Raw genomic sequence first — 24,783 nt, forward strand, 5'->3', positions numbered from 1 at the left:
GGTCAGTTCGCTGTAATAAAATGGAACCATGAAAATAACAGCTTTGTGTAGTTTTGTGAGTCTTTCTAGTGAATTAGGGAAACTGAGAGTGGTCTTGGGGACTTTCTGAACTCCATGAGTGGAAAGAGGAAAAACAAATTTCAGCAAAAAGTTCTAGGACAAATGCACAAAGTCTTTAAAAAAAATATATATCCAAGAACATATATTAAACAGTAGGTGCTGAGCTGTGGGCAGAGGAAAATTGGGGCAAGGTATAACTGAATGTGCTAATCACTGGAAAATATTATCTACCATATAAATTTACGTTCTAGAAGACACATAATTCAACACCCTAGTTCTAAATAAGATGTTTGTCTTCTATTTTATTTATTCATTCTTCAAATATACACTGAGTACATACGGAATGTGTTCCAGTTGCCATGCTGATATTGGAGGGAGAAAACAAAACATGCTTCAGAAATTTATCATAAAAAGGTTAGTTTTTATATAATACTATTAATAGTCTGAACAGCCTTATAAATATTATGGTATATCTTTTATTTTGAAAGTATTGCATATTTCAGTATGTTTTCATTGTTACCATAGACCATTTTCGCCCTATTTCATGGATGAACGCATGATTCAAGTTTATTGAATAAAGAACAGAACAGCAAATATTTATGGACTGCATATGTATAAGTCTGAAATAGAGGTCATTTTTTTAGATCTTACATCTCACTTTACAGAGACTTTGCAAACACAAAATTTAATCTCAATCCTTGGAGAGCACATGAGAAAAAAAGAGAATCTTCTTGACATCACTACCCACAGGTTTAAAAAAGGACAAAACACAAAAGTGAAATATTAATAAAATAATCTGGATTATATTCTTATTATATTCTTATTCTATATAATAATTTATACTAATAATGCTCTAGCAATACATGATACATACATAGGAACATAGGAAGTAGGAAAGAAACAAATCATCTATTTCTAGTTAAGAAAAATTTAGTGATCTAGAGCCATATGTCAAATAAGCTTTATTGGAAATGATAAGGTTCATACTACACTTTTGTGGGCTACTCTATTAGTCTGTGTGGCACTGTTACTGGGAGGACAGAGGGGAAAAAAATGACTGTTGTCAGATGCATAAAACTAACTCAAGAACCTTTAGTGATAAGAATTCCTAGAGGGAAAGCTGATTTAAGTGAAAATGACAATAGTAAAAAAAAACCCAGCTATAATAGATTACACTAAGCAACCACTGAAACATGGTGATCTCCATCTATAGAAATTGGTAATTAAAAATGAATGTTGTGATTAATTTAAAATTCCAGCTACCAACTGACACAGCCTTGATTTGCTCAAGGAAACACAAGTACTAAATGTGATGTGGTACCCTGAATGGGATTCTGAAACAGAAAAAGGACACTGGTTTTAAGCAGAGGAAATCTGAATAAATTTAGCTAATAATAATGCATAAATAATAATACATAATAATGTATGAATATTAGTTCATTAATTATGACCAATGTATCATACTAGTATAAGATGCTAATAATAGGGGAAACTGTGAGAGGTGTGTATATAAACTCGGCATTTTCTACTCATATTTTCCATAAATCTAAAACTTCTAAAAAATTCATTAAAAAAAATTCGTTACCCCAAGAGTTATCACCTATCCTGCTATATTATAACTTCCTTATGAGTTGAAGTCATGAGCACTTTTGATTTAGTGTCTGCCACATAGTTATATTCATAAACATTAAGCAAACAGGTGACCAAATATTAAAGAAAAATCTAAAAGCCTTAGAATATAATTATTTAATCTTCTTTTGGTTTTTAAAAGATCTTGATATTTTGCAGGGCATTAATTATGAATACATGCTGTCAAAACCTAAAATGGTATGACAAAATTATAACTAAAAAAATTTTAAGTAAAAAATTTTGATGTAGAACATAAAGGACATTTCCAGGTTAGGTTATCAAACTCTCACATGAAGATAGTATCTCTCCACATTTTAATTACACATCTTTTAGGTAAAATGAAAAAAATCAAGAATGCATACAAACTTAAGTATTTTTAAAATAACCTTACCTGACAAATTTTTTCCCAGATCTCATCACAACCAGCTTTTTCCTGAAAACTTAGTGCCAGATCATAGTTTTCAGCTTCTGACCAAACAATTAATGTATCCTGTTTAAAAATAAAGATTTCTGTATCATCACACTAGAAAAGAAATAACTACAAAGTATAAATAAAGGGGGAGGGCAATAGCTCAATGGCAGACCGTGTGCTTAGAATGCACAAGGTTCTGTATTCAATCCTTAGTACCTCCATTAAAATTTTTTTTAAAAAATAAATAAATACAGGGGAGGAGGGCTTAAAAAAGTATAAATAAAAATCAGTAGGACAGGAAACAGCATAACAATGCCCTCTGATAAGCGCAATTAAGATACACTCAGATGATATCATATAGCTGTATTTTGTTATCCTTTGAAACTTTAGTTAATATACTGGCAATGAAATCATAGCTTTGGTACTAAAAATGACACTAATTTTCTGCAACAACAACAAAAAATTAAAATATGTTAGCAGGCTCTAGCTTATGTTACCAAGATAATGTTTAATTGGAAGTCTGGGATTTTTGGCCAAAATATCATGTAGACATTCTAATCATCTACTTCCTACTGTTTCCAGAGTCAGCTGTTCCACTCACTACCTACCTACCACCTATCAGTTTATTTTTTTTGTTTAAGCTGGTTGTCAACTGGTTACAAGTAGGCTAACTAACAGCTGAAAATATTAAGGTTTACCCCTTTCTATTTTTGCTTTTTTAAATCTGGGAAAGCCTTCAGGATATTAAGAATGCAAAAATGACATGAAAATACTTGCTCTATCTGTGTTACCAATAAGATGGCAGAAATATTAAGAACCCCAGGTTCAGGTAAGTACTTGTCTAGGATGTCCTTCGTTATATCCCTCCCGAAAGGTTAGTTATGCTTTTAGGGGGAAGCTGTCAATTCCCTTATTAAAAATTAAGGTTTGGTTTCAGTTTAAAATACACACGTTTAAACACTAAGATCACTATACAACACTCAAATGAAATGGACTACTTTTTAAGGATATATAATAATGAAAGTTTAATATGGCTAAAACTTTGATTTTTAAAAAATGCTCATTTGAGTTTATATCCTAATTATCAAAAATATAATCTATAAAACCTTATATTTAATATAAGGTTCAGCTGACTAGTACTTACAAATATTATGACCTTATATTAAAAAATATAAAACTAAAAGTGAGCCCCAGATTAATAAAGACAAAGTCTTCAAAAGGAAGACATTTCAAAACTTTAGTAGCTCTAACCAGTAAGTGAAAAATATCCTTTATTTAATCCAGGCCTCAGATTAATACCTATTTGCTGTGTGATCAGGTAAGAACACTGAAAATCTGTGTTCTAGCTTCTGGCTGGCCATGCTTCTTGGGAGATTTGCCACCAACTAGTCTAAATTACTCTTCCATTTAAAAACCTTCAATGGCTCCCACCATCTACAGAAGAGGTTTTGAAACCTTTTTGAAAAACTAGCAGAACTCTTTTTACACACAAAATTTTACAAAGAATCAATATGCTAAAAAAAAAAAAAAAAAAAAAAAGATAAAAACAAAGCTATTCTGGTTAAAGCACTAGGGCACTTAGGTTCTGTGTTCTTTCCTCAGTTTGAGTTGTCTTCTTAGAGCTGCCCTCAAAACAGCTTCATGAACAGGGATCTCCAAGATTTTTTTTTTACAGTAGTATTAGTATAGCCATACTTTATAAACCACACAAATAAAAAGGCTAATATAAAGAATTAAATAAGCAATATTTTGACATGTTTAAACTGTAATGACTCTATACTATTAATAGAATTTTAAGATCCAACATACACTTAGGGCACAGTACAACCCATAAATGACAGTAGATACAAATCTGTATTTAATGTCATCTTTTTAACAATTCTGAATTTTTTGGGAAGGGCAACTTCTTGTAAGATGTATTTTATCACTATTTCTGCTTTGTCACTTGGCCAACAGACAGATTACACTAGGAGTGGAAATGTCAGTTTGACGATTATCTTGTAAACTTATGCTTATGTTATTATTTTCAACCCTTTTTAATGAATGAAATCTAAAGCTCTTTATCCAGGCATCCAAAGCCCTTTCCATTTTCATTCCAATCTACCTTCTGAGGGAAAGCAACAGAAGTAGGCAATAAAACTAAAACTAAATAGGATTTATATTCAGAACCCCTTTTTAATGCAGAGAGGACTGACCTTGGGAGATAGTTAAAAATATAGATCCCCATGTCTCTCCCCTGGGTACAGGTCTGGAATGAAACCCAAGAATCCTTATTTTAACAAGGGTTCCAGCTAATTCTTCGGACAAGTCAAATTTGAGAAGTGTTATCTCTAATTGGGTAACCAAGGATAGGGAAGTGCCATCAGAGTAGGCACCTTCCACCTCTATGTACCTACCCCAAATGACAAATCCCATCCTTCCTTCTCCCCCACCCCACACCCCACTGTCTCAGTAAAAAAAAATACCCATACGAACTCCTTAGAACTGCTTATTCCAAGGGTCAGAGTTAAGTTCCTAGGTGACAGAGTACAGAGCTTGCACAAGAATATTTAAAACAGAATGAGAAGCGTCAAATGGCAGGATTTCCTACATATCCAAAAAGCTTAGATACAGTCAAGCTCAATTTTTCATGGTAAAGTCTGTTTTCAACCACTGTGCTTTGTGGTATTATATTTTTTCCTCATTTGTGTGTGGCACATACATCTCTGGGGTGTTGTTAATGTCTCTGTTTAAACCAAGGGAAGCTTAGAGTTCTCCTCTACTAACTAAAACACTTAATCACCACTACGTCCCTATGGAAATCAGATTTAAAATGAACTTGTGGGGAGAATAGAAAAAATCAGTTATATTTGGTCTGGTCCTTTAAAAAAAAAAAGAAAAGAAAAGGTGATTATGTACAAGCCTAGAATGGAAGTAAGACATGAACTGGAGAAACTTGACAATTTAGCTGAATCTGGTTTGCACAATGTAGTTTTGTATGAGAAATGATTATCTGCAATCTCATATATTAAAAACAGTCTTGAGTAGAATACCATTTAGGTCAGAGGTTCTTAATCCAGGGTCTAAACACATCTTAAACTTTTTATCTAAAACTTGGTGCATAATATCTTCCTTGGGGAAGAAGTCTCTAATTTTAATACATTCACAAAGGAATCTGTGACACATTTTAAAGGATCTAACAAGCCGATTATGTGTTTCATTTTTCCTCCTTGGTACTGATCCACTTCATTAACATAAATAAAATCTAATCATGAAGTATTTGAGATCTTACTGCTTGCTAGACTAAGCCTATGACTTAATGCCTAATGACTCTGACAAAATTTAATACAGAAAAGCTGAAGTTTTTCAAAAGGAATACTTATTTTTTAAAAAAGGAAATAGAAATATCAGATTTATAGAATTCAATGCACAGGTTCAAAAACCAATTTAAAAGTCTGAAAATGAGTAAGATTAACCAGACAAATAATACAGCATCTCTCTAGTAGTTCCTAATAGCAGATGACCTAAACTTTTTCTGAGGTAGATTTTTAAAATACAGTGTGGTACATAACATACAGTTCAAGACAAATATGGTGATACTACTTACCAACAGCAGGATACCAAAGTCTGTGATATATTTGAATTAGAAACTGGGAGCACCAATGAAAGTTTCACTGTCCACTATTTCACTTACTTTCAGTAAAGTATTTAACCTTTTTCCTTCCACAATGGAAAAGAGGAAAATATTCCCCACATGAGGATCATTATAAGATTACTATGAATACAGTTATCTTATTGAGCTTATGTATCAGGTACTGTGCTAAAGCATTTTTCATACATTAATTCACAACTATTATATGAGGTAGATAGTATCTCCATTTAAAAAATGAGGTTCAGAGAAAATTTGCTCAAAATCACATAACTAGAAATAATGGAATTTAAAAACTAAAGCATACCCAATCCAACACTAAGCCCATGTTCCTGTTAGTATGCCCCATAAGAAATGTGAACAAATTCTAAAGGACAGCAATGTTCTTAACAACTTGCTTCCCAAGCGTCTCCTCTGTGGCATTGTAAGAAATAAGAAGGATCCTAAATAAGAAACACCTCTCTCCATCTGATTCCCAAAGATCCCTCCTTGGCTCCATTCTAGACCACTACTCAGAACACATCTCTATCAGTCACTCTTTCCCATGTTTCCAACCTAATGATTCATGTCCTCTACTTGTACACCAGACCTATAGTTCAAAGTGCAGAGTGGACTCTACTTATTACAAATTCATGCTGTTATTTAATGTAGCATTCAAAATTGTATAAATCTCTTTTCCTCTCATATTCATAAGTCCATTCCCCACAATGGCTCTCAGGTTAAATGTTAAATCCCAACATCCTCAATTTTACTGGATGATTTTGCCAATTAAGAGATAGATACAATAAGATCAGATCATTTTCATCTCTACCTTCATCTCAGTGGACATTTCTCCGAACAAAGCTTAGAATATTTTCAATCTTTCTCTTGGCAGGATATTAAACAGCATTTGCTGACTGACTGGGCCTTCTTTCTTTACCAAAATTATGTTCTCCCTTAGTCTGCAGACAACACACTTTCCTGATTCTCTACTCTTGGTCATTATTTATTCTTCTTCTTCACTGGGTCTTTCTTCCTGATTACCAAACACTAGTCCAGCAGCATGCCCCATCAATTCTAGCTTCAATATATACCTCAAATCTATCCATTTCTACTGCCATCACCTTAACCCAATTCAACATTATCTCTAGCTTGGACTATGCTGCATCTCTCAACCAGTCTCCCAGTCACTGCCTCTCTTCAAGTCTACAAACTGGTGTTACTATATTGAATTATGTCATTTCTATGCTGAAAACTCTTCAAAAGCTTTCAACTGAACTTTGAAAATCCAAACTAATGATAGTGACCAATCCACAAGCAGCACTCAACCAAGTATTGCTGGCTGAATGAATAAATGTGGACTCAATCTTAAACTCTGTTCTTTTCTCAATTTATAGCTACTCTCTCAAAGGAGATCTCTTGCAGCTTAAAGTAGCATTTAATGATTCTCAAATTATAATCTCCTGCACCAAACTCTCATTCTATCACTAGTCCCAGGCACTCAGTTTTAAGACTTTCCCATTTATTTCACTCACTTCAAAGCCTAAATGAAAAAAAGGCACAGAACAATACATAGTACACTACTATTTATGTCAATAAAAGGGACAATATATGTGTGTGTGTGTATATATATGTGTGTGCGTGTATATATATATATATAATATATATATATATATTATATATATATATAATTGCATGCGTGTTTGTTTACATGTGCATTAAACTCTAGCAAAATATATACAAAACTGGTAACCCTGGTGACCTCTAGCAAGTGAAACTGCATGGACAGAGTCCAGGATGGGACAGAGACTTCACAAATTCCTTCTGAATTTTTAATTATGTGAATGTACTGCCTATTTGAAATACAGAGCTTTTTAAATTTTTATTTGTTGATTTTTTAAAATAAACAAGCCTCTAACCAAATGATTAATATAAACCTGCTTTCTTCTCAACTTCCTGATTTCTGGAGAGAACCATCATTTTCCTGGCCTCAAGACTCAAAAACACTACTAGTGACCTTTGATTCCTTCTCTTTCATATTTAATCATTCAACAAATCATCCAACACTTTCTTAAAAATATACTGGAGTTCTTTCCCTTCTTTTCAATTCAATTTACTATGCTGGAACAGACTTTCATTTTCTTGTATCTGAATTATTGCAAAAGGTCTTGCTACCTAAAGATCTTCTGTTTCCCTCCCTACTCTCAACTCATTATTCATGACATTGCCACACCAGCTTCCTAAACAGTATCAGTTTCACGTAGGCTCCTACTGAAGAAGCCATAATGGCTCCCTTTTGTTTAGCAAACCAAGCTTTCAAATAAGAAAACTCTGCTGCATATAGGCTTAATATCTTTTGTGTCAGGTGTACTATTTCCTTCCATATCACAGTACCTTCAGCAGACACCACCAAAAAGAGTGAAGTTTTCTCAGTGATTTTGGCTCAAATAAATCTCTGCTTTCTCTAATTTTCTACTGACCACGTCTGTGGAATAAAGTTGCTTTTCACAGTATTTTGTGTTGGTGCATACCTGCTGTATAATCTCAGTTAAGAAACAACCTTTCTATGCCTTAGTTGCCTTATCCATGAAATGCTTTCGTGGGCTTTTGATGAGGACTGGGTTAAAACACTTTATTAGCTATTTTATTACTATTCTGTAATTGTTTCACTTGTTATGTCTTGCCTCCCAATAAAACCCAGAATGAGGATTTCCTTATACATCTCTCCTAAAGCCAATTAACACACAATTGTTAAATATAAAAGGTATACACCCTATGTTACTGCTTTTGATTTAGTCCAGATCAGTGGGATTGATTCTAAATAACTTAAAAAATTTTGACACATGTATCAGTCACTTTATGTTCCACTGTATAATCATTCTCTTCTCTCCCCAACGTGTTTATTTAAATACTTTGCAAGTTTATTTGTTCCTTTAAGGTAAATATATCTTCTTCCCACTAACTACTTCAATATTGCCCCCAGTAAACAGGAAAGTGATGTAAATCAGTGATTACCTATTGATACTGCGTCAATAACATCCAACTCAATTCATTTTAATTTATTTTGAGCCTGCAATTCAGTACTTTGCTTTTGGAAAACAAAACAATGTATTTTGAGCCCATATTTCAGTACTTAGCTTATATTAGAACTGTAATATTAAAAGAAGAATGTTAAACATTCCTCTCAGATTTTATTCAATGCACTTTAATGTAGCAAAATATCTTATAAACTGAACATCTCATTAACTCATTCAAGTTTTTTTTTCAATTGAAAACTCAATAATGATCAATTCAATTCATATAAATTTTGGAAATAAGTAATTTTCTAGACTACTGAAAAAAAAGGTAATTCTAATGAACACAGAAAAAAGTGTTTGCAAATCCCAATTTGTGTAACCTGGTAAAAAGTGCAAATAACAAGATTTTGGTGAAAATACAGAAACTATTATCTATTACAAAGAAACTAAGTTTAACATAACCCCTATATGGCTCTTTGATTTCTATTAGAAAAGTGCACTCAACTTAAAAATAAAGAAAATAAAACAAGTGACCCCATTTACACAGGTTTTTCATTCTTATATACAGTTTTTCATAATAGTCTCATTGCCATATTCTTCTTATACTTTAATGTTATTTAGTAAAAGTACTTCAATTAGAAAAAAAAATTTTAAAGCCCTAGTAGTATATTATTTAAATGTGACTAATTACACAAAACATTTTCCCAATGGCATACATTTTTTAAGAAAAGTTTTCTTTCCTCCAATATTTAAATTTTTAAGCAGAGTAAAATTATGTTCCAAAGTTTCTAAAAATATTCACAGAACCATTGTGTAATTCTGGACTAATGTTGGGGGACCATTTTATACACAAAACTCTGCCATAATGTGATCTTTCCAACTGTAAGAACAACTAAAGGATTTTGTATACAATTTGAGAAGAATCTGTAACATAACTAATTTGTGGGGTGTCACACTTAACACAGTTCCTAAGAATTTTATACTCATGCAGGTAGGAAAAAAATGATTACAGAATATTAACATTTCTTCCCCCAAGAAACAAGCAAATAAAAAACAAATGAAAAATGGCTATCTGGTAAAAGTCAGTACAAAGAGAGTAACCACCTGCCTGGCTTACTTAGAAATTAAATGTACTTAAATATCTACCTTAAAACATCTAAGTTACAGAAAATGTCTTCAGGTATTCAAATCAGGACAATGTTTAATTTGATTATCCATCAAAAAAGACATTATTTTCTAAGCAGAGAAAAAAACTTAATTGAATATTGAAAAATTTAAAAATATTTCAAAGACTGATCAAGAATGTATTGTATACACACACACAAAAACTGCTTAACAGTAAGACTTTTACTAATAATGCATTGTGCAATAGACGTAATTTCATTCCTCCAACTGTGAAGTATTTGTTTCTGGGCATCCCAATTTTCACTGACTTTGAAAAAAGTAGGCATTGATGTAAATATAATTCCCAAATAATTTCTTTTCCTTCAAAAATCTCTGCCGTATTTACTTTACACACACACAAAAAACCTGGAAGTAATCCAAATGTCTAACAATAGGTGTATATCGTACATCAGAATACTATACAGTTCAAAAAAAACCCAACTAGATCTACATTGTTAACATGAGCAAATCTTCAAAATAACGTTGAGTGAAAAATGAAAGTTGCAGAATACATGTAAGAATACGAGATCAATCGTGTAAAGTTTAAAAACACATAAGACTACATATTATTTATGAATACATACATGTGCAGAAAAGGTATAAAAGCATGTACAGAAATAATACACATCAACTTCAGAATAGTGGTTACCTACAGGGAGGATGGAGAATGGATAGAACAAGACAGGTACAAAGGGGGTTATAACTCTATCCACAATGTTCCACGTTACAAAAAGATTTGAAACAAATATGGCATAATGTTAACATTGTTAAATTTGGTGGTGTTACACAGAGACTCACTGTATTATTCTCTGTACTTTTCAATTTTGAAATCTTCCATAATAAAAATGAAAACATTCACAGAATAAAGGTTGAATCACTGCTGCCATTTCCAGATTAGGTAATTAGGCACACTAAAACACAACACAGGTTTTCTTTCCCAAATAAGACAATAAATATTAACAGAAAACATTACATCATCGGCAGTGTACACTTTCATCATCCATTAATTATTATATTAAAAAATACACAAAGAACAGAATTTAAATGCTTCTACTTCAAAATCTTTACCTCTGAATGAGTCAAAGGATCTAATTTCACACCACAAACAGGTTTTCCTTGCTTTAAAGAGGACCCCTTTGAATTTTCTTTTAAGCCATTTCCTTTAAAAGTTATTGAGAATAAAGGCTTAGTGAACACAGCACAGAAGATACCTAACTGCAGTTAAATACGGCTAGTGAATGCACTGTATCTTAATACAAACTAACAGTGGCTCAATTCAAAAATAAAAAATGACTGCCAGTACAAACTTTCACTTTTTAGTTTGAAACTTTTAACCTGCAAGGGAAATACGTATGGGCTGTATCTTTGTTTACCAAACATGTTTTTTCTTGTCAGGAAAGCTTTCCCATCTTTGTCAGATTAACACTTCTTTGATCACAGATGAAGTCTTTCAAATTAAAGATAAATAACTACTTGCCTGTTGCTTCTGATATGCAGTGTTTGGATTTATCTTTGATTCCAAGAGTAGTGATCCTGAAAGATAAAGAAAATAATATTTATAAGTTTCAATTTATAAAACCCTGAATAAAACATCAGAATACACATTAAAAAAAAAAACTTTTAATTTTTTCTTCCCCCAGCAAGACATCTGAAGTAATCAAATGTATTCCAATTTACATTTTTCTCTCAAGATCACAGCTTCGTAATTAACTTAGAACACATCATCCTATATACCTTTTAAAGGAAAGAAATCAAAGACCAACATTCAGATCAAGAATATACAGAGACTAGATGACTTATTATAGTTTTATTGAAGTAAAAATTTTAAGGTCTAAATGACCACCTGAAGCCAAATTCTTTTTAACAAAGTTACTTTATTGCATTTCCAGTTTAACAAAACAATTACAAAGGACCACAACAGGGGTCTAAGTACTTAGTATACAAATTACAGAACTGCATTTATCCTTTTCTTCAGAAGAACAAAAGGAAGGACAGATCGTGTAAAAATAAATGCCCATGACTATTTAAAATAAAAGAGAAAGTGCAAGAGTACAAAATATGTCAAGAATAAATCTAAGATTGCTAGTTTTCTTTTATCTGCATGTATCAGTTACTCAAACCGAGGTGTTCAGATTACAATAAGGTGTGTTAAAACTAAGGCTCTACATTTCATAATTTAAAAATACTTTACATATGACTCGTACAATACATCAACGAATACAAATTTACAATCTGCTCTGGTGTCCAAACTTGTTGAGGTTGTAAAGTATCCACTTTTCCATAACACCCTCTACAAAGGTAGCCTGGAGGGATCTCAGACCGAAGATGTCTGTGCCTGTGCGTGCATGTACCGTGGCAACAGTCTGCAATAACCCCAGGAAAAGGTGCTTTCTGGTTTTCCCCAGCACCTGTCGACAGTGGCAACTGGAGCTCGTTGGTAAAATGGGTTAAAAACAACAACAACAACAACAACAACAACTCAGAAAATAAAGTTTCACTAAACCTTTTGTAGCAGGAATATAATGGATAAGAAAATAAAGTGGGGAAGGCCTTCAGTACCCTAGAACGAGATCACTACCTTGTCTCGCATTACTTCTCTCCTTCTCTCTCACACTCTTCCCTCTTTAAGAGGCGAGACTGGAGACGAAGGGGTCAAGTGTTTAATAAGGATAGGAGGCGGGGGAAAACGAATCGGCGTCTGACTGAGGGTAAATCCGAGCAAAGTTGTTTTTACCGTACGGAAGTGTAGGCACAGAACCAATGCGCTGTCCCAAGAGGTGATAGTAACGTACCCGGCCCAGGGCCTAAACCCAAAGGCAGTGCCCAAACCGGAGGTACTGGCCACTATCCTACGGTTCCAATAACCTTACCGTCGGACTCTGCCCGAACCAGCAGCGACATCCCCTTGAGCTCCTCCACATAAGTGGAGGAGACGTGCCCGGTGCCTCGGTCGTCCCATTGCCGATCTTCGTTCAGGGTGTAGACCTTCACTCTCCGCCGCGTATCCGACATGGTGGCTGCTGTGCCCACTGCTGCAGCCGCCGCCTCCTCGCTCACCTCGTCCGCGCCCCTCACTCTTGAGAGACGGTAGCGGCGGTGGCGAAAGCAGCGGCGGCTCCGGAGAGGCCTGAGTTCACCATGGCTCCCAAGGTTCAGCCGCGGGAAGAGGCAACAAGAGCCACTGAGACCTTTCAGCCCGAAGTCCCGGTTACCCCTCAGTGCACCCCCGCACACACCCACCCTCCCCGCCCTTTGCCCCCCAGAGCTCGCTCGCTCTCCCACTGCCGCCGCCGCCGCCGCGGTAACTACTACAGATCCGCCATCTTGTAACCCGATTCTCTCTGCCTTTCTCTTCCTCCTCCAGCAGGCTCGCACGGGCTGTCCTAGCAGGGGCTACGGCGGCCGACGAGTCCAACAGGCAACGCCTCCGTTTCTGCACGCGCTTCCCTACCCGACCCAGCTAGACGTTCTCGCGAGGCGGGGTATGGACTGAGGTGGGAGGGCCTAAGTGCGACTTCCTCTCTCTCGGCCCCGCCTGCTGGCGCGGGATCTCGGCTTGGTGGGCGGTTCTCGCGATTTCCCGGTCTCCGCTGGTACCGCGAGATTCCTCTTTGGGCAGGCGGCGAGAGCGAAGTCGTGGATCCGGCTTCGCGCGGTTGCTGGCTGTCGGCGTGTGACGAGCCGTGGGATTTCTGTGGAAAAAACAAAGCGAACCTGGGAGGTACGCATCCCTGGACGGGACTCACCCTGAGCGAAAGGGAGGAAAAATGTGCTCGCACTCTTTAATGGAAGCTCACCTTTTAAGCCTGAGGGAAAAAGATAGCTTAAACGTTTCTGTGAGGACGTTAGGAACTTTGAGCCCTTTAAGGGCACCCTGTAAAACTGAGGTGAAATTCACTTAACATGAAACACCCACTAAAACCCATTTTGGAGTCCGTTACAGTTAAGCATCTCCTCAGGAAAAGTAATGGGTATCCCCAGGCGGTTATAACATCGTACAAAATTGTGTTGACAGTTTCCTATTTCCCGCCAAAGTATTTTACCGTTAGGCTTTTGGTGCCTAGCCGTTGAAAAGCATACTTTCAGCTTCATGAAAATACAGTGCCCTTCGCCTGTTTGTAATCTCGGAAAATAAGTCTTCAGATAAGTTTCGGAAAGTGGCGGGGAGCTACCTTCCTAACACGTCTAGGAGCATTGTTTTGATATTTTTGTTTCTCTTGCTGGCTTTTCTTGCGTTATCTTTCGGGAGGTCATCTGCACTGAATAAGCGGAGGAATTCTCTTGGCACTCACGTTAATTGTCAAACATCACATTAGTTGTTAAATACTGCGCAGTGGATACAAGTCATGTGCTGGGCAGTCGTTTATTTAAATTCCCGTTCGGTCTTAGTAGAATCCTTTTATTCATTTTTAAAGACAGTTTTAGCCTGTTCTCCCACCAGCTCTTTACAACCCGTTAGTCTGAAAGGTGTAAACCTGTCGAGACGCACACGTTTACCCTGAAGTGCATCTTGGGAGTTGTAGTCATTCCTTACCAGTGGTATTGTCAAAACGCGCTTAGGTTTTGACAAGATCTTGTGTGTACACCCCTCCCGCGGTACACTAAAACGTGAGACGTCTTACACAGAGCATGCGCCGGATTAAAAAAAATTTAATTTCAAAATCTGGACACACGATTTCTTTGTAATCTAAACAGAACCTAAAAAAAATACTTGAATTAAGTAGTTATAATATTACGTAGCAATAGAGCCAGGTTAATTGCTGTGACTCATGTGGACAAAATGCATTTTGAGCCCAGAGAAAATAACATTTCTGTCTTAGGTCAGAGAAAGCTTCACACATAACTTTTGAACCTGATGTTAGAGGACCCCTGAGTGGGAGTTTGGTTTGAAAGGTGTTCAGGACTGAGGGGATCAGGTGAACCAAGTCATAATGTGTTACTGGCCTAAAAGAATTATGTATGTTATGTATTAAGTTAAAGGAGTGAGGACTATACAGAAGTCACTTTGACACTATACCTGTTAAGACTTTGATATCCCACAAATAAGACAGAACTCTGGAAAAAATTGAAGTAATAGGAGTCATTTCCTGTCTTTAGTCAGTTATTCAGGAAATATTTGTTGAGTATTTACTATGTGCTAGACACTGTTCTAGACTAAATAAATAGAAAAAGTCCCTGTTCTCATAGAGCTTACATTCTAGTGTAGGAAGACAATAAAACAGATATGTGCCAGGGACTGGTAAATGTTATGACCAAAAAATACAGTAGCAAAAGATTAAAGAGTGAATTTGGGAAAGGTAATGGTGTTTACTGAAGAAGGCCTCTGAGGAGAGGCAGTCAGCCATGCATTTGCCTAGGGGAAGTGAGAGCAAGGAAAAAGGAAAGTACAAAGGCCTTGAGGCTGTAGAATGCTGAGTGAGCGAGAAGGATAGCAAAGAAAGCAGTGTGACTGGAGTGGAGTGAGAAAGGGGGAAAATTGTGGGACATAAGGTTGGGAGTGGGAGAAAAGCTGTTGAAGGGCCTTAGATTTTACTTTGAATGAGTTGCAGATACATTGGAGAGTTTGAACTAAGGAGTGAAATGATCTGAAAAATGTTTCAAAGCATCCCTGCTATCTTCCCATTAAGTATCTCTTTTCTTCTATACTCCCTAAGATCTGGGATAAGGGAACAAAGAAATAAGGGAACAAATTTAAACTCTTAGGACTTATCTCTTGCCCCTTGCTGGATTCTCAGGCACATGTTCTTGATTTTTTTCTTGCCCTAGGTCATAGGGATTCCCTCTTTCTTCTACTGCAACAGGCCCACCTCTAACATTTGTAAGGTGCAGGACAAGCATACAAATGGAAGACCATATACTTAAAGATTTAAAAATTAAAAGTCTAAAAATTTAAAAGTTTTAAGTCAAGTTGTTAAATAAAGTATATTTTCTTTTCCTACCTATGGTATACCTTAACAAATAAATTGTCATAATGACCTGGAAACCAGATTCAAATCTAGAATTCTTAAATTCCTCAGAGTTCCAGAATCTCCCTCTGGCCCCTGAAGTCCTTAGTCTGCCTTTCTTCTCTTCTCACACCTCAGCTCTGTCCTGCACTTTGATAGCCCTCATGTGCATACCTAGGATACCCCAAGCCTTCTGTCCAAGCCCTGTCTGTACATTCCTGAAGGTAGTCATCCCTTGGCCACTCCTCAGGAGGACAGTTTGGGAAAAGGACTGTGCAGACCCTGGGAGCAGGCTTGGCCTTTGGGACAGGCAATTTGAGGGTGCCCAGAGCATGGTCTAGAACGGGAAGAGTGGGTTCCAGGTGGATACATCCCTTGGTTTCATGGACTTCTCACCTCATGGAGAGGAGCACTGACAGAAGGCCAGAGCAGTTTTCTCTAAAACACACGAAGGTGGAAGTTGGAAGGTGGAAGTCGGTAGTGCACTGCAACAATGTGTTTTCCCCAGCAGAGATTTTCTTCAGGCAGTCATTAGAGTTCCATTCCAAGGGTTGCAACATTTACATCTACCACCCTTTTTTTAAACACACATAATGGAATACCACACATACTGTTGTATTAACCTACCCTAGTTTATTTAAACTATCTTCTATTTATGTATATGTATCATTTCCAATAGTTTGCAGTTTCAAACAGTAAATGATTACACAGAAGTTATTTCATGTGTACCGTTATTTGTAAGTTAAATTCCTAGAGCAGGGGTTTTCAACCTTGGCACCATGGACATTTTGGGCTGGGTAATTCTTAATTGTAAGAGGTTGTCCTGTGCATTACAGGATGTTTAGCAGTATCCCTTTCTTCTACCCACTAGATGCTGCAGTATTGCACCCCCTTCTCCTGTTGTGATAATCAAAATTATCTTCCATAATAGCCAAATGTCTTTTGAGGGCACATTACACTTTGTAATTCTTGAGGATTAAAAAATGTATATTGTTAATCTCTACAGGGTAAACTGGGTCATGTCTTACATCTTTGAAATGTGAGGCTTTTTGTTTTCACCCTTCCTTATTCTGTAAGATGTTTTTATGAAAAAACTTTTATGAAAGTTTTTTGCTATATTCACTCATTTTTTCCCTTAAGGTGATTAATCCTTAAGGCCGTCCCCATTTAAATAAGCCATCAAAACTGATAACCTCCTCTTCAGCTACATTCCTATTTCTTTCCCCCTTTTTAGCCAAACTGTTCAAAGGTTGAACTTGTTTATCCTCCCTTCATTTCCTCACCTCCCACACTCCTCCATTGAACCTATCTTTTCTGGTTTCCATCACCCCTAGCACTCACCAGAAAGCTCTTAATAAACTCACTAAAGACATCTATGTTGATAATGCCAGTTGAAAATTTTCAACCCATTTTACTTGATCTGAGTTAAAATTGACACTTTTTTGTCTTAACTTTCTTCCTTCTAGTCATCTCATGATGACTCCTGTTTTTATACTTAAGTTATCACCGCAATTATCACTTACATAGAAGAGCCTTCTCTGACTCTCCTGACTAGTTCAAATCCCCTTGGAATGTACCAAAAAACCCAATTCACGTTGGTTTAAGTGCTAAGAGAATTTATTGGCTTATGTGAATAAAAAGTCTGGAGGTAAGAGGAACTTCAGGGTTGATTTGATTGAGTGACTCATCAGTACCGTCGAGAAACTGATTTCTTTCTGCTTCTCAATTCTACTTTCTGCTCTGTCAAATTCATTTTAAGGATGACTCCTTTTGTATCCTAAGCTGGTAGCCAAGAGCTCCCAAGGCTACATAGTTCATCCATGTCAAAAGAGTTTTTTCACTTATCCCTTGTTGCATTGTGATTATATTGACTTAGGTCACGTGCCCATCCTTGAACCTAGAGTTTTGTGGTCTAGGGAATGCCGAGTATTGACTGGCTGAGGCTAATCAGACCCCATGCTTGTAGTTGGGAGTGGGGTTAATCCCACCCAAATCCCATGGATGTTACACTATGTGATATGGGTAAAATAGATGCTAGGAAGACAAGAGTATTAATTTTATCTTCCTATTTATTACACATTGTTATAGCACCATGTACCCCTCCATTGTAGCATTTGTCATACTTGGAGCTTTATGTAAAATTTTTGATTAATAACTGTTTCCATATCTAGATGAAAAATTTTCATGAATCCAGGGAACTTTTTTTTTTTTTTCACACCATTGTGTCTCCAGTGCCTAGCATAGGGCATGGAATACATCAGGTGCTCAATAACTATTGAAAGAATGAAGTTTCCTCTAGAAGTTAACTACTTATTTTGACATTCCCTGTAGCAGGTAATTTAAAAACTACCCTATTAGCGCAACTGAGATTCAGTTAATATTTGAAAGCTCCAGATTGTTGTCTCTAATTTCTATCTCCAAGCAGTCAATTCTTGATACACCACTGAGTGATACGTGAAACAAATTCATATTATTTTAACATCTTCCATAGTTTCTGATTTCTAATAGGATAAAGTTCTGTAGGATGGCATATAAAGCTCTTCACCAATTGACACCTACCAAACCCTGCCTCTCTACTCTCAAGAGCAAGGTTACAGACTATTGGTCTTCCCTTGGGTGATTTCCTTTTCCCATCACAGCCCCTCCCCTAACTCTTACCAGATGTTTTTAGAAGTCTTTTCTTTGGGGGAATGTAAGTTTCTCCAGGTATTCCCCTATATCCTGCCTGAGTAAAGACAGAGGAAGACTAGAGATCCAACTATTTGGTATTCAGGCTTTCACTTAATTCCCACTTTTAACCCTGTTTCACAATCTCCCACTATCTCCTGTGACAAGTGTCCCCAAGTCAAAAGTTTCTCCAGTTTCAGAAAATAAATCATTCTTCTAAGGTGGCAGTGGCAGTGTTACATGGGCATGTATGGGTATGAATGTGTATATGTGTGTGGAGGGGAGTCTTTTGGTAATAGGGATAGGGAAGTGGACCCAGGCCTATAGCCCCTCTGTGTAGACTTACCCTGCCCTCAAATTCTCACCCCTGATCCTTTGATTTTTTGTGGAGATGATTCATTCTCTTGTTGAAATGCTACTTAGATCATACTCTTTATTAAATTCACAGACACACACAATTATATACATATATCTGGATTTGAGTCTGAATTCATTATTTTTCCATTATTTTATTTGATCAACTCTAGTATGAGTTTTAATTGCTGTAATTTGTTTTGATATTTGGTGTGGTGGCCATAAGTACACCACTCAGATCTCCTTAAAGAGAACTTGCTTTGGGGAACATAGTTGACAGCCAGCTGCCACCCTTTTGGATACACCATTATGTTTGTGCTGAAGCCACAGATAGCTCCAGCTGCTCCCAGCTGGTGATTGAGCATAGCAGGGGTACAAAATTTGTCCTTTCTGTCCAAAGCAGAACTCCTCTAATGGGCATCTTTGGCTTGAGGAACTTACCAGCCTGGATGAGACTTTCTTGGAATTACAATAGTCTGAAGTTCTTTCTATCCAGTATTTCCTTCCCTCCCTCCTTTTACAGAGGTCAGACTTGCACTGTGGTATGTGGGCTCTCCTTGTCAATTCCTGAGCCCACTTACTTTATCCTTCACAGACACTTCCCCCAGTCAGTATCTTGTATGAGTAATCCTTTATTGGCATATGCCTGAGGACAGAACTGACATTGGTAATATGGGGAGGGGTGCCAGAAATCAGGCAGTAAGATGGGGTTTGGGGAATGGTTTACTCAGCCTCTGGCACAAAGTGACTACTGACTACACCAGTAGTGACCTAGGAAAACATTCTAGAAGGAGGAAGAATGCTGTTGCCTATTCAGTGATTCAGGATTTGAAAGGTATGGGGGAAACAATGCTTACAAGGATAGATTAAGTTGTACTATTGCCTTGCAGAAGGAAAATGAAATGAGGCACTTAATACAGTTAAGAACTAAGTTTGGGAGCCAGGGTGACACTTTAGGCTTCATAAGAGGCCCTTATTTCCTGCAGTGGAAGAACAGACATGAGATTTGATAGTTACAGAGCTCTAAAGGTGTTTGATGTTCAGCCTAGGGAGGTCTGCTATGCATCTAGGGCCCTAGTTGGGAAAAGTATGAAGCTTTGAAACTAGGGATGGTGTCCCTGAGGATTTTGGCTCTGTAGACACCCCTGGGTCATCAGGGCTTGCAGAAATGGCTCATAATGCCTAGCAAGAGGTAACACTGCCCACCCCTTTGCAGAAAGACCTCTTCCATAGTTGCTCCCGTTTCTTCTCTTAGCTGAGAGGCTGTGGTAACTAGGGTTAAACCTCAGCATACTCTGCTGGGGACTGCTGGGCCTGATAAGGTAGGAAGAAGACTACACACTGAAGTAACTGAAATAAGCTAGCATGTACTAGCAGGAGCCAGAGAAGTACACTTGGGATTGGATTTTGAGGGTGCTTGATCAAGGAGGTTGGAGGTTAAGTCTGGCTAATAAAAATTTCATTGACTTGAGATACGTTTTGGGACATAAGATTTAACCCTGGCCAGGACCCCAGGGGATGGGGCAAACTCACTGCTGACATAGCTCTTCAAAACCTGAAAAAAAGTGTGAGAAGTGGAAATGAGCTCATACCACGGCAATGTTTGACTGCTGGAGAAAACAGCAGTTTATTTTGGCAAACCTATGTGGCCACTGCTCACTTACTAGTTCTAACACATAGTTTTATAGCAACTTAGTGTTTTTCAGATGGTTATCTGCAGATGTTTTTGTTCTCCTCCACCTCTTTTTAATCTTAATCATGTTGTTTAGGACCTCAGAACACTAATGAGAGTTATAGTGATGACTATTTTCTTCCTGACTTCAATGGCAACATCTCCAGTGTTGTACACATATTCTTAATTTCTGATAGATACCATTTACCAAGTTAAGGACATTTCCTAATATTCAAAATTCACATTGGAAATGCACATTGAAGTCTATAAATTGCCTCTTTTGCATCTTGTTATCATATGATTTTTCTCTATTAATTCATTATAGAGATTATATGCCTACCCATCTTTGCATTCCCACAGATCTACTTGGTCCTGATAGCTATTTCCAAAATTTTATTAAGATAATTTGTCTGCTTTCATAAATGATAATGGTAATATTTTTACGCTTTTTAAAAAATATCACCTCTTCTAATCTATGAGTCCTTGGCAATTGCATTAAAATGTATAGCCATAAAACTATATCAAAACTATAGCCAAATAAACAGTTTTGGTTTCCATGAAATGTTGGGTATTCTTCAGTGTTTACCAACACATGCAGAATAAAGTTCAGAGTCCTAAGCCTAATATTCTAAACCCCTCTACAGTCTGACCTCTATTTACTGTCTTCTTTATCTACTGATAAAACTGTTTCCACTCCATCAGCAGACTTTCCCTTTATAATCATCCTTTAAAGTGCAGCTCAAATATCACCTCTCCATATTGAAATCCTTTTCAAAGTCCATGTCTTAGCAACTGCCACTTTTTCTTCCAGGTAGAATTAACCTATTCTTTCCCCATTTTTTATGACTTTTTAAAACCTCAACTAGAGTGCTCATGAGCCTGCCTTTCATAAATTGGTTAACTCTATATATTAGACTATGTGTATGTATCGGTAGTAAACAAACTATCTGATAGCTTAGTACTGTGCTCATAATAGGGAGTTTTAATTACCTTTAAATTAATTTTGTAAGTTTCAGAGTATTTTGAAACTGTTACAGTGATTTGAGATATGCCTGAGATGGTAAAACTGGGATTGTTTTAAAAATATTATCTCTGCATAAGTTACTTATGTCCCAACTGCTTTCTAGGATATTCAGATGAATATCCAGCCGATATGTTGGTTGGTGACTTCACACTTATATTTAGTCTGACACCTTTCTCTTGAATAACTGCTTTGACCCTCTAGGTTTACTATTCATGTCACAGATCCTACTGTCTTCACAACCTTCAGGCTGAAATCCTCGGCTATACCTCCTTCTTTCTGTTCCCTTCACATTCTACCTACATCCCATTCTGAGTAATATAAGTCCATCCATTTCCTTTTTATATTTGTTGTTCTGCAGTATCTTGGTATCGGCTCAGCCTACTCTTTTTGAACATTCTCCCTTCTCAGGAGTGGGCACCTGAGAATTCTCTTGACTAGTTGCTTGTACTTAGGGTTACCAGATTGAGCAAACAAAAATATAGCACACCTAGTTAACTTAGGGTTACCAGATTGAGCAAACAAAAATATAGCACACCTAGTTAAATTTGAATTCAAATAAACAAAGAAAAATTTTAATATAAGTATATCCCAAATATTGCATGGGCCATACTTACACTGAACATTCATTTACCTGAAATTCCAATTTCAGTTGGCATTCTGTTAATTTTATCTGGCAATCCTACTCAGGTTTGACACCTTTCTCAAGCTGAGCCTATCATTTTCTCCTCCAGGAGAATCTGAACTCGGAGACAAGTAACTTCCTGTGGAATCGCCATCTTTGCCCCATGCTCTGAAAATCCATTTGCATAGAAGAATAAAGCTGTTATGTGGAACGAAGCACAAATTAGAGGCCGTAAGACTCCACAGGCAGTAAGAACTACCATAGTTCCTGATAACTTGACAGTCCTGGTTCCAGTCCACCACAGGGAGTGTGACTTGGCTTCCATGAAATAAATTCATGGCCCTATGGTAAATTTCCTTCTTTGCTTTAGCTTAACTTAGGTTGGTTTCTGTCCCTTGATACCAAGACACACTCTTTTTTCCATTTTTGCTCCTACTATCTTAGTTTCTTGAGCCTGGAATTTTGTAGAAGTCTTTTAAACTTTTATAGCATCTCAGTGTCTTCCTTCCTGCAAGTAACCAAGCATATTCTTGCCTGATTAAATGCTCTGAAAATACCACTTTGCATTGGCTATCTCCCCTTGTCTTATATTCTTTAAAATTTGCTTTCTAATTCTGGTGAAGAACGGGCATAAGATTAAGGAGTAAAAGACTATGTGAAATTGGTTTATAAAATGGAAAGGCTGCTGTATATTCTAAACATACAATACCAATAAAGTTGTTAGTCTCTTTATCTGGAATTCTCTTTCCCAAATAGCTGCACATCTTCCTCCACTTCATCAGGTCTCTGCTCAAATGTTATCTAATCAGAGATGTCACACATTATATTGCCTAGCACATAGTAAGTGTTGAATAAATGAATGCTATGCTTGGCTGAACTGAACTAATAAGATACTGATAATCATACTACTATCTTAGATCCAGAAATTCAAGATATTCTAGAAGAGAAGAAAAAAATGATCATATAAAAACTGTAATTTATTGGCAGGAGGTGTCAATAACAAAGAAACATGAAGGAAAAAGCCTTATAAGTATCTATATTGCACTAACTACCAAAGATGGACAGTCAATTTGAATTGAGTCATTATAAATGAGAGATTTTAGCATATAATTGCCCCCATAGAAAAACCTTATTGGAAAGCAGGGAAAACTACCAAGATTTGAATGAAGACTAAAACAAGAAAAGTTCAGACATAAAGTGTAGGTTCTTGGTTTAGTGAAAATGGGATCCTTTTGGTGGTTTGTGATTACTAACTTATATTGTCACTTAGTGGCACTACTGGTCTCTAGAGTTTAAGAACTAGCTTTATTTTTCTGTATTATTAACAGTGGGGAGTCTCTTTGAAAATGAAAATAGAAGACTCAAGAAAAACAAATTATAATTTTGAAATTCTCTCGTGGATTATATCTTAGACAAGTCAAACTGAAAAATTTTTTTGTCATTATAAAATAGAACAATAAAAAATACAAAGCATATAGTTTAAATTTTCATTTTCTTTCCTTTTCAGTTGCTCTTCAGTATTTCAGAAAGTATATCAACATTGCCTATCGTGCTGTTTTACACACTATAGATATATATAATCAGCATTTATTGACTTAAATACGCACATTTAAAAAATCTTTGGCTAGCTAAATTTTTAGTATTTTATGAATAGTTAGCCCTGAGTCGTGAATTTAGAAATATTTCAACAGATTTATAAAAGGACTGAATATTCTAAATTATGACTTCCGTGAACCATTTCATTTTTTTGTGGAATTATAACATGATACACTAAATAATGGGAATGAACATCATCTTACAGCTACTATTTATAATTATATCAACAGCCTCTATACATGGCTGTTTCAAACATTTATTTATTAACTGAAAATCATTAATTCCTCCATCTCTATTACCAAGAACATCCATACATTAGCAACATATACACAAAAAAGTGACGTAGTTCTATTTGATGAGTAAATTATTTTTCTATATTTTCTAAATTGAAAAACATATTACCTCATTCTAGTTAGGAATCTGATTTATAATATTTACTCCACAATGTTAATGGTTTTGTGACCAATTTGAAAGACGGTATATCATTAAAATCAGACCAAAGAGCTCTCTCAGCTCCTTATTATATATCTGGTAACTACTAAAGAAGTTGTCACTGGTTTTGATTATGACAAGTTCTAGTTTGTCAAACAGTGTGGGCAAGTAAAGCTGTTGTGCAAAGAGGAGAGCCATAAGATGACTAACTAAACCGCCACTACATATAGAAAGAAGAAAAATAAGATAAGTAGGAAGAGATCCATTACAGTAGCAAATGTGATCTATTTCTAAATTTTTCAGATGCTTCAAAATTATAGGAATTGGTAATCTTTTCTAAGATGTATAAATAGTTTACTTTTAATAAATATTAATTTATAATGTAAATAAGAGAATATAGGTAACTCGAAATTAAAAAATAGAACACATAAAGTGAGAAATTTTAATACAAATCATCAGAATATATTTATATTACGTATAAATCTCACATTAGGAGATACTACTGAAATTTTGCTCTACAGACTATCACTCTAGTATTCTTAAAAAAAAAAAAAATCACCGGGAAGAATTAGATGATGACTG

General features: G+C 36.2%; 3 protein-coding genes across 9 annotated transcripts in view; 1 reads left to right on the forward strand and 2 right to left on the reverse strand.

Annotated features, from left to right (window-relative positions):
• PPP4R3B (protein phosphatase 4 regulatory subunit 3B) overlaps positions 1-13,110 on the reverse strand; it is a 51,260-nt gene extending 38,150 nt beyond the window's left edge. For 2 of the 3 annotated variants that reach the window (XM_045514365.2, XM_010951875.3), the window contains exons 1-3: positions 12,760-13,109; positions 11,367-11,422; positions 2,081-2,179 (exon numbers count right to left, since the gene is read on the reverse strand). In XM_045514365.2, coding sequence (XP_045370321.1) covers positions 2,081-2,179; positions 11,367-11,422; positions 12,760-12,901 — 297 coding nt within the window. In that variant the 5' untranslated portion in view covers positions 12,902-13,109. Of the gene's footprint in view, positions 1-2,080; positions 2,180-11,366; positions 11,423-12,759 lie in introns of all 3 variants that reach the window. The other variant, XM_010951876.3, reaches the window with a different exon arrangement.
• Positions 13,111-13,326: 216 nt separating this feature from the next.
• CCDC85A (coiled-coil domain containing 85A) overlaps positions 13,327-24,783 on the forward strand; it is a 1,028,435-nt gene continuing 1,016,978 nt past the window's right edge. For all 3 annotated transcript variants that reach the window (XR_012498974.1, XR_012498973.1, XR_006723740.2), the window contains exon 1: positions 13,327-13,610. The gene's annotated coding sequence lies outside the window, so the exon portion shown is untranslated. The remainder of the gene's footprint in view (positions 13,611-24,783) is intronic.
• Positions 18,800-24,783, reverse strand: part of PNPT1 (polyribonucleotide nucleotidyltransferase 1) — a 42,414-nt gene continuing 36,430 nt past the window's right edge. Inside the window, exons 28-30 of one of the 3 annotated variants that reach the window (XM_045514364.2) lie at positions 24,761-24,783; positions 22,183-22,371; positions 18,800-20,410 (exon numbers count right to left, since the gene is read on the reverse strand). The exon at positions 24,761-24,783 is cut by the window's right edge and continues 132 nt beyond it. In XM_045514364.2, coding sequence (XP_045370320.1) covers positions 22,218-22,371; positions 24,761-24,783 — 177 coding nt within the window. In that variant the 3' untranslated portion in view covers positions 18,800-20,410; positions 22,183-22,217. Of the gene's footprint in view, positions 20,411-22,182; positions 22,372-23,132 lie in introns of those variants that run through there. The other 2 variants (XM_010951879.3, XM_074341157.1) reach the window with 2 other exon arrangements.

This window comes from Camelus bactrianus, chromosome 15, assembly GCF_048773025.1.
Source record: "Camelus bactrianus isolate YW-2024 breed Bactrian camel chromosome 15, ASM4877302v1, whole genome shotgun sequence".
In the NCBI taxonomy this organism is placed as follows: Eukaryota; Metazoa; Chordata; class Mammalia; order Artiodactyla; family Camelidae; genus Camelus; species Camelus bactrianus.